This window comes from Apis dorsata, unplaced genomic scaffold (genome assembly GCF_000469605.1).
Source record: "Apis dorsata unplaced genomic scaffold, Apis dorsata 1.3 scaffold_787, whole genome shotgun sequence".
NCBI lineage: Eukaryota > Metazoa > Arthropoda > Insecta > Hymenoptera > Apidae > Apis > Apis dorsata.
In genome coordinates, this window is record NW_006263931.1 from 300,488 (window position 1) to 310,667 (window position 10,180).

At 19.9% G+C, this 10,180-nt stretch overlaps 3 protein-coding genes across 4 annotated transcripts in view; all 3 read right to left on the reverse strand.

The window, feature by feature from the left end:
- The window catches only part of LOC102674981 (F-box only protein 6-like), a 1,917-nt gene extending 880 nt beyond the window's left edge, over positions 1-1,037 (reverse strand). Inside the window, exons 1-3 of one of the 2 annotated variants that reach the window (XM_031513869.1) lie at positions 414-1,037; positions 160-303; positions 3-44 (exon numbers count right to left, since the gene is read on the reverse strand). In XM_031513869.1, coding sequence (XP_031369729.1) covers positions 3-44; positions 160-303; positions 414-971 — 744 coding nt within the window. In that variant the 5' untranslated portion in view covers positions 972-1,037. Of the gene's footprint in view, positions 45-159; positions 304-413 lie in introns of both variants that reach the window. The other variant, XM_006622891.2, reaches the window with a different exon arrangement.
- A 549-nt stretch (positions 1,038-1,586) lies between these two features.
- On the reverse strand, positions 1,587-2,865 carry LOC102675482 (60S ribosomal protein L18a). Its single transcript, XM_006622895.2, has 3 exons — positions 2,714-2,865; positions 2,093-2,272; positions 1,587-2,000 (listed from the first exon to the last, which is right to left on the reverse strand). The coding sequence occupies exons 1-3, from the start codon at positions 2,729-2,731 to the stop codon at positions 1,665-1,667; spliced, it is 534 nt and encodes a 177-aa protein (XP_006622958.1). The 5' UTR covers positions 2,732-2,865; the 3' UTR covers positions 1,587-1,664.
- A 1,150-nt stretch (positions 2,866-4,015) lies between these two features.
- LOC102675616 (5-aminolevulinate synthase, erythroid-specific, mitochondrial) lies at positions 4,016-6,349 on the reverse strand. Its single transcript, XM_006622896.2, has 3 exons — positions 6,067-6,349; positions 4,535-5,819; positions 4,016-4,445 (listed from the first exon to the last, which is right to left on the reverse strand). The coding sequence occupies exons 2-3, from the start codon at positions 5,804-5,806 to the stop codon at positions 4,194-4,196; spliced, it is 1,524 nt and encodes a 507-aa protein (XP_006622959.1). The 5' UTR covers positions 5,807-5,819; positions 6,067-6,349; the 3' UTR covers positions 4,016-4,193.
- Positions 6,350-10,180: the final 3,831 nt, after the last annotated feature.

Consider the following 10,180-nt stretch of genomic DNA (forward strand, 5'->3'; position numbering starts at 1 on the left):
ATTCTTCTAAGTCCAGGTCCATAGTTCTTAAATTCATGTAATATCTAAAATAAAATATAATTAAATTGTAACATAATTTTATTATTCTTAAAAATTTGGTTACTTTTAAAAATATTTTATCTATATATATATATATATATTTATATATATAAAATATACCTGATGCCATTCATTTTGTTTTTCTTCTTCAATACTATCATGGAATTCAAAGGAATCAATGATTTTATTATCTTCTCCTAATAATTTGATTTTACATTCATAGATAGCTGGACAATCCCAACGACAACTATACCATTCACTTACCTATATGTATATATGTATCATAATATTATAAATATAATAATATAAATAATATAAATTATAACAAAAATATTTTTTTAAAAAATTTTAAGAAAATATAAATTTTGTAATACCACTATTAAAGGTTGTAAATTGTCTAAAACATATGATGTCAATCCTTCAATTTCTAGATCAATTACTTGTGCTTTAGTGCATCTTCTATAAGAAGTAACAAAACAGAATTGATTTCCTTTAAAAATAGCTTCATTATTTGGCAAAGGTGAAACTCCTATTGGAGGATTTTCTACTTTCCAACGATCACCACCTTCATCAAGAATTTTCCATTTTTGCGTTCCGTATTCTCCAGAATGATTTTTTATCAAATTCCTTTCAAAAGGTTTCTTTTTACACATAAGATAATATGTATGCCAAGAAACCTCCTTATCAAAAAGAAGTGATCGACCGAAAATAATTTCTGCTTTTTTACGCCAAACATAAGTTTGAATTAAATTTTTCCAAAGTTTACACACCAATTGACAATTTAACAAAGAGTTATAATCTACATAGCAAAAAATTTCTGCTAATAATTCTTCTGGTAAGTATTTGCCACCAACAATTAATCCGTTTTCGCTTTTTTCATCAAACATTACGCGAGTAGTCATGTGTCTATTACTGTCAAGAAACTGACCCATTTTTATTTACAAATAATTGTTTTGATAAATAATATACAAATTGGTAATATTATTTTTTAAATGAAATATTTTTCATTTATTATTTGTAGTTTCGATATTTAAAATATTTTAGATTTAATAGTGTAAATAGAATTTTTAATAAAATTTTATAATGTTCTTCAAATATTAACTAATCTAACCTTCTTTACAATACTTAAAATATATATAATAATTTTTTGTGATGTCTTATTATATGCATTTATTACTATTATTTTTTTTAATCAAAACAAAAAAAATTAAAATCCACAAATCATATTTAAAAAGTGACTCATAAATGAGTCAATAAATTACATGCGTAATCGTTTAGATTTTTATACAAATTTGATATTATTAAACTTATTATTAATTAAAATAAAAATTTAAAAAATAGCTTATGTATATATAATATATGTAGTTTATATATTATACGTAAGCGTATATATAAATATAATTATTATAAATATAATTAATATAATTAATATAATAATTAAATATAATTATTTACAAACTTTTAAAATTATTGAAATCTTGAAAATTTAATTATTTAAAATATAAGATAGAACTAATAAAAAATTTGGGTAAATAAAAATTGCATCATACAATAAATGTTTTTTTATTTCATTTAGAATAATATATTTGATGTCAATATGCAAATCATTTAAATCTGAAAAATATTTAAAGGAAATAGGTACGTGGTTTTCTAACACTGAAAAGTGGCATACGATTCCTATGATGAATACGTTTTGGTAATGGGAATCTGATTTTTGAATCATGGAATTGCTTGACTTGTGGTCTTCTACAATTTGCAGCTTTTACAACTTCAACTTTAATAATTTGAATAGAATGAGCACGAGCACGATGACGAGCTCCCATATCTCTATAACATTGAGTTACAGCACCACTTACAGAAAGATCTCTGTATTCTCTATACATATTATGAGTTCCAGATCTAGAATCATATCTTAACCAAATTCCAAAATTCTTGATTTTAACTGGAGATTTTTCTGGTATCTAAAAAATAATATATATTCCATAAAATATTTCATAGAAATTTAATATTTAATGAATTTTTTTCTTAAATTAAAATTTTATATAACAATTACCTGTTTCAATGAAACAATTTCTCCTGTAGATTTTTTAAATTTTTTAAGTTGCCGTAAGAAATACCAAAATCTAGATTTTGCAACAATGGCATCAGGTGCAAATATTCTCATTTTATATAATGGTGTAGATTTTTCTTTTTCAGTCGGTAATTTACGACCTATTACTTCAAATTCCTTCAACTATAAAAAAGATTTTATTAGTTTTCAATTCAAATTAATTTTTTTAATACTACATTTATTTCTGTTTTTTTCATTTTTTTATTTTTGTTTTAAGTTTCGTCAATATATATATTAAATTCAAAATAAATGTATATAATAAAATTTAACATATTAAAATTATTAAATTTTATTAAAATTTTTTTTTCTTAACTCATATTATTCATAAAGATGAAAATAAATTTTATTATATTTTATATTTACTAAGTATAAAAATTGACAAAACTATAAATCATGAGGACATGTGTTAGCAACAATGTCATGTTAGGTTAAGTCATCATTAATACATAATTTACAAATATTAAATAAATCATATTATAATACATAAAGTATAGTAATTTTTTTAATTGGTTAATTTGCTATATACAATATATTTTTTAAATATAATTTGAAATATTTCCTTACTTCGCCCTTTGCCTTCATTTTGCTGTTCGTACAATATAACGATAAACCGGAAAAAGATCACAGTATTTTCAACCAGCTCGGAAACGAAGTCATTTAATTTTCTAGTGAAATATTATAATTTAACCATAGACAAAATATAACATAGACTTAACTGCTAATAAAATTTTATATTATTTGTATAAAATAAATTTTAATTTTAAATTATAAGATTAAATTGTGATAAGATGATATAAAAATTATATATAAAAGAATAAATCATTTTTCAATCTTATTATTAATTTATTAATCATATTAATCATAAAATAAATCATCGAAATAACAAAATTGATCGGTTATAATTTTATCATTATTATAAAATGAAAATAATATATTTTATTTAATAAGAATTATATATTATATTTTTTTATATTATATTAATATATGTAAAGATTTATTATAAAAAATTTCATGTTCTTTATATATAAAGATTATATATTATATATAAAATCTTTATATATTTGAAATCTTTAAATATTCTTATTGATAGTATCTTTAATGGATAACGTAAAGATTTACATAATGGAAAATAAGATTGGTATGGTGAAATCAAACAATTGTTTATCATTTTTGAAAAGATATTTAAAAAAAAATACAACGTTAAAATTAAATGTTAAAATTAGATATTAAAATTAATTTTACAATATTATTATCAAAGATTTTATCTAGAATTTAGATATTTAAATTAAATAGGAGATATTAGTACATATTAAAACATATATATTATGTAAATAATATAATAATATATTAAATTAATATAAATTAATGTGATTCACATATAAAAATAATATTTCTGAATTAAATTATTGTGTTTCAAGAGAAACAACAATTTTATTGTTTTTTATTCAATTATTATATTTAATTTATTGAATTTTATTGAATATGTGATTATCTTAATTAATTAATAATTATTATAAACAAGATTTTTTAAACTATAAAAAATACTATTGCGGTTACTGAATATAAAATATGCTTAGTATGTTGTTTATAAGGAAGAAGATAATTGTTCCTTATCATATTATATAACGATTAATAATCAATTGAAAAAAAAATTCGAGACATCAACAGGAAGCTATTATATTTTATATTATTTATGTAAATATTGTAATAGATAAAAATTTCTCGTTACTTACGACGCGTAAACAATTAAGAAATGGTATGTCACTTAAATGTTAATATTTTTTAAAGATAACAAATTTAAAATTTTATATTTGAAAATCGTATATTTTAAATCGTTGAAAAATTAAATGAGTAAATATTAATATGTCATTTCATAATACTTTATTTAAAGCTTTTTATAATCAAATTAACTTTGATTAATTTTTAACATTTCACTATTGAATTATTCAATAGCATAGATATTCACATAATATAAATTTGTAAATACATAAATAAATTATAATCATATTATACAGATTTTTTAAATTTTTAGATTTAATATTTGTCAATGAACCTGAATTACACATGGAATGTTGTTTGATTTATGTTTAATTGTTGGTATATTCAATCGATGAAAAACATGTAATATATCTTTTACAAATTGATCCATCATAGTTTGAGTATGTTTTGGAGTTGGAGCTAGCCTTAATTTTTCTTCTCCTTTAGGAACAGTTGGATAATTAATTGCTTGAACGTAATGTCCTTTATCTTTTATTAATAAATCAGCCAACTGACTACATAATAATGGATCACCAATCTGAAAAAAAATTTATATTTAAATTTAATGTATAAGAAGTAATACAAATAATATAATAATTATTTAAGTAATATACAAGAAAAATATACTTTTATTGGTATGATATGAGAAGGTGATTGTTCTAGTGGAAGATTTGCTGTACTTAAAATAGATTTCATATAAGCTACATTTTTTTGATGATTGGCTCTTAATAATCTTCCTTCATCAGAAGCTAAAATTTCAATAGCTGTCAAGGCACCATATAATACTGTTGGTGGTAATGAAGTTGTGAAAATAAAACCTGCTGCATAACTTCGTATTATATCTATTAATTTAGCAGATCCAACAATATAACCACCAACATTACCAAAAGCTTTTCCAAGAGTGCCAGATATAATATCCATTTTATGAAGTACCCAATCTCTTTCTCCAATACCAGCACCTGAATAACCATATAATCCAACAGCATGGACTTCATCAACAAATGTTAGAGCATTATATTTATGTGCAATATCACATAAGTCTTCCAAAGGACATATATCACCAGTCATAGAATGTACTGTTTCAAATGCTACAATTTTTGGTATACTTTTATCTACTTTGGAAAGAAGTTCTTCAAGATGTTGTACATCATTATGTCTAAAAATATGCTTTGGTACTCCACTGTTTTTTATACCCTGAATCATAGATGCATGATTTCCAGCATCAGAAAAAATATGACAATGTGGTAAAAGTTTTGCTAAAGTGTATAAAGTAGAATCATTAGCAACAAAACAAGAGGTAAATAATAAACCAGCTTCTTTTTGATGCAAAGAAGCAAGTCTTTTTTCTAATATTTCATGTCCCATGGAATTTCCAGATATATTTCTGGTTCCTCCTGCTCCTGTACCAAATTTGTCTAATGCTTCTCGAACAGAATGTATTACTGTAGGATGTCGTGACATTCCTAAATAATCATTAGAACACCAAACAGTGATTGGTTTTTCTCCCCAAGAATATTCTATTGCAGTTGGAAAATTCTCTGCTAATCGATTGACTTTTTTAAATACTCTATAAGAGTGGTCTTTTTTTTTTTTCATAATCTGTTCATGAAAAAATTCTTCATATGGAAAACTTGCTTTTTCCTTTGATTCTATGGATGATACATTGATAATATCTTCTTCAATTATAGTACTAGCAATTTTTATAGCATTTTGTTCTTTAGCAAGAAATGGACATTGACCATTTATGGTATTTTCAATTTGTTGAGTATCTGCAATATCTGTCTGAGTACTAAAAAACTGAGACATTACTGGACAAAGTTGACGATAATTCATAATTATAGAAGTTCCATAATTTCGAATATAATTTGCAGAAAGATGAGTTAAAAATGGACAAGGCATGTTTTTAAATTGCCTAAAACATATAAAATTAAAATGTACAAAGATTGAATAAAAATTACATTTATTATTTTCAATTAATATATATAAATTTTTTAAAATTACAATATTTATAATTTTTTAAACAATAATGAAGAATCGCTTTATTTCAAAAAAGCTTGTATTAAGGTCACTCATACGTTATGCAAAACAAAGTTGTTAAAAGAGAAAGTGAAATGACAAGTCATGATGATATGACATTTAAAGATTTTAAAATCACTTACCTATTATAATACTGAACAAGTGTTGCACTTTAATGTAATAGATACAATGATGAAAAAATTAAAATATATAAAAAATAAATGACAAATAAAAGAAACTTGTTTGTTATGACCGATTACTTAATGAATTCTATTATAAAATTAAGAAGTAAAATCGCACAACCTCTCTTAACGACAGATAGGCCAGAACTGAATAAGTGAATGTATCAGCATCGGCTTTACGAAGTTCGTTTATTAACAGTCTTAAAAAAGTTGGGTCGATTCAAGAAATCGAACAGGATATTTTACGTGATTTTCATTATTTTACGAAAAATTTTTTTTACATAAATGATTGTAAATCATCGATTTTATATAAATGTTATGATTAAAATAAATTTTTAAATTTAGCAAATAAAATTTTTAGCAGATATTTAATTATTTCAATACAAATAAATTTAACTTAAAGATCTTATCCAAAAAAAAAGATCAATTTAATTAATGAAATATCATCATTTTCTATTCTAATTTTTTTTATGATATGATTTTTATTGATATACGTTAGTATTATTTAATGAAACAACCAAATATACAAGACAAGATTTAAGCAAAGTATGAATAATATGAATAATAAACAATGAATATAACATAATTCATATTGATTTCAGTTGAAAAATCTTAAAAATAAAAAAAATATTATACAAGTTCATTTATAAGTTTTTCTTTTTTAAATTTTATTTTATTCTCGTTTTTACTTAAAAAAAAAAAAAAATATTAAATTTTCAATAAAATATTTATTTATTCAATAAAATATCTATACAATAGTACATGTTTTAAAATTTGATTGTAATAATAATTACAATAATTTACCATAATATTAAAAGATATTTTTTGATATTTATAATATTAATTAATTGTAAATGTCAAACATAAATGAAATTCTCGTCTTCTTTGCTATTTATTTCATAAGAAAATGTAACGCTTTTGCAATTAACTGAAATTTATATTTTACCATATGTAATATTTAACATATCTATTTTGGATATATTATATTTTTTTTTATTCTGCAAATTCTCTATTAGATGCAAATAAATAACCAATCATTATCATTAAAAGGTTATCGTTATAATTCAATAAGTCCGTGCATTAAAATATAATCTATTTTATCTATCTTCATATGCATTTTTATGTGATAAAATGATAATTGTAATTATTAAATATCACTAAATTGCACACAAATATATAATAATAATATATAATAATAATATACGATTAATTATTTTTTAATGTTACTTTATTATTTATTTTTCATATTTTTATTTTCAGTTACAATAATGTTGACTTTGTTTTTTTTTATTTTTATTAAAAATGATGATAGAATTTTTTTTAAATTATTGTTAATTATTGTTTATACGATATTATTATACCTAAATGATCTTAATATAATGTAATAGCAAAACATATATATTAATATTATATAAATAAATGTTATATTTTGCTAATCCAAATATAATTATTAAATATAATTAAATACAATTAAATATAAATTATATTTATTTATGTAATGTAAAAATAAGTTTGTCGTGATCATCATTATTACATAATCTCTTGGAAAATAATAAGTTTTAATATATATGCATTGTTTCTTATTAAATAAAAAAATTTTTTAAATTTTCTTGCCTTCTTATTATTGTAAACGATTTTTTATAACGTTTTATTTAAAATTATGTTAAAAAAAAAATGTTTTATTAATTTAAATCATTTATAATCATTTTTTAATAAATCAGTAACTTGTGTTTAACAAATCGGATTATTTTTTATTTTTTATAAAAATCAAATATATATTTGATAATATTTTTTATTATATTTTTATTCTTAATATTTATATATTTCATACTAGATATATAAAAATTATATAAATGTTTATATTTGATTATTTTCAAAACTAGAATAGAAACTGTATATATATGTCTAATAAATTATCTTTATTTAACTGTTCTTGAACTTCTGTTTATTTAAATTATGAACTTTTTAATTTTAATTGTAAGTATCAAAGATTTATTCTTAAAATGTTCTCTGGTAAAATTCTCTGGAACCTGATAAAAAATCAACGTGCGTAATATATGTTGAATTCTCTGAGGACTTTGAACTATATGCAAAACTTTTATACATTTTTTAGAATCATCATTTAGCTCTCATTTCTAAATTATATTATTCTTAGCTTTATTTTGTCTTTTAATTTATTTATCATTATATTTATATTTTAATTTGTTTTGTAAATCAGAATTTGAATTTAGCTCAAAGAAAAAATTATTAATTAATTAATTAATTTTATACACACGCACACACGCATCCATGCATACGTGTTAATTATATTATAGTAATAGTAATTCAAAAAAATTAAGCAAACATATAAACTTTATTCATATATATGTATGAACTTAGGAAATAACAATTTTTTTCCAAATTGAATTTAAAAGGAAAAATCATGTCTCCATTACGATCAATTGTCAGTGATAATTGAGCTATTCAGTTCCAGTTTGAGTACGTACCAATATTTGAAAGAGTGCATATACAAGATAAATAGTATTCCCAAGAACATTTAAGAAAAATATACTCATTACTATAATTATTTTCACAAGTATTCCGAATGTAGCTGTCAATATATACATTGCTATTGCAAGGCACATTTTCTATAGAAATCATTAACTAAAATTATTTGATAAGAAACAAAGGAAAAACGAAAAAAATAATATATACAAAACAAGAAAAATATGTATATAAAAGATTCATCTTTTAAAATTAATTAAAATTAATTAATTAAAACTGAAATATTGATAATCAAATGAATATATGCAAATTATTAAGAAGCATTGAGCATTTAATGAACGATTTATTTTTTTTTTTAAAGTTGTATATCATAAACATGATATTTTAAATTTTTATACATAATTTAATGTTTTTATTATGTATTTATACATACATTTACGTAATCGAATCATGAACATGAACAAAATCATATGAAATTTATATTTGTTAACTAATTCACAAATTTGAAATAAATTATTTTTTATCGCATATTAATTTTTTTATGAAATTATTCATTGTTAACATAAATATATCGCAATAACAAATATAAATTGTTTTTAAATAAAAATTATTAAATATAGTCCATTATAAAAAAAACAATGTATTTTAAATAAAAATAATCAATGTTTATATCGATATTTTATTAATTAGATTTTTTTAATTAAAACTGAAGAACTAATATTATGTATATGTACATTTTTAAATTATAATGAAAAATAATATAATTAGCTATATAATACTAAATAAAATACTTGTAATACGAAGTAGACAGAAAATTTAAAGGATTCAGGAATTATAAAAAAAAAATTCTTTGATTTATTTTTCGAATTAATTTAATTTTGTATTAAATGAAATGAAACGAAGATATTATTATCGATGAAGACTGAACTATCTCATTTTATATAGTATAAAATTAAATTGTTTATAAAGACAAACGAACGTTTATATTTGTTAGTTTCTAAAATTAAATTTAAAGTTTCTATCTACCTTGCATAATAATATCATTTAGAATTAATTTGTTTTTTTATTAAGATTTATATTAATATTTTATTTTAATTTTTTATAATAATTTAATATAGTTTTAATGTACTAATAATAGTGTAATAATATTAAATGATATTTTAATGATTTTTCCATCAATGTAATTTGATTTGTAAAAATATTTAATTCTGAATATTTATCTATTTATTTAATTTTAAATGATTTTATTATTTATAAATCTAATTCTGAATCTATTTTCTAAAATATCAAATTGTAATATTTATAAATTACTAATTATCAAGAATAAAATTGAAATTAAATTATATTTTTATGACTTATAATAATAATATATTTTAATTATTAATTTATATTTATATAATAATAAAAAATTTAAATTAATTTAATATTTATAATTATAATTCATAATAATTTTATAATTAATTAATATTATAATTATATAATTAATTAATATTATAATATTATAATTCATTTAAACTTTCAATTTGAAAATTATAAAAGATGTATGTAAATTAACATATATCACTAATAGATATTTGAAATATTTATAATT

Excerpts from the sequence above, each read along its gene's own strand:
- LOC102675482 (XM_006622895.2), bottom strand. Across the intron at positions 2,001-2,092 it reads AAATTGTTTCATTGAAACAG|ATACCAGAAAAATCTCCAGT; the intron begins GTAATTGTTATA and ends ATTATTTTTTAG.
- LOC102675616 (XM_006622896.2), bottom strand. The coding sequence starts at position 5,806 with ATGCCTTGTCCATTTTTAACTCATCTTTCTGCAAATTATATTCGAAAT. Across the intron at positions 4,446-4,534 it reads CTCATATCATACCAATAAAA|ATTGGTGATCCATTATTATG; the intron begins GTATATTTTTCT and ends ATTTTTTTTCAG.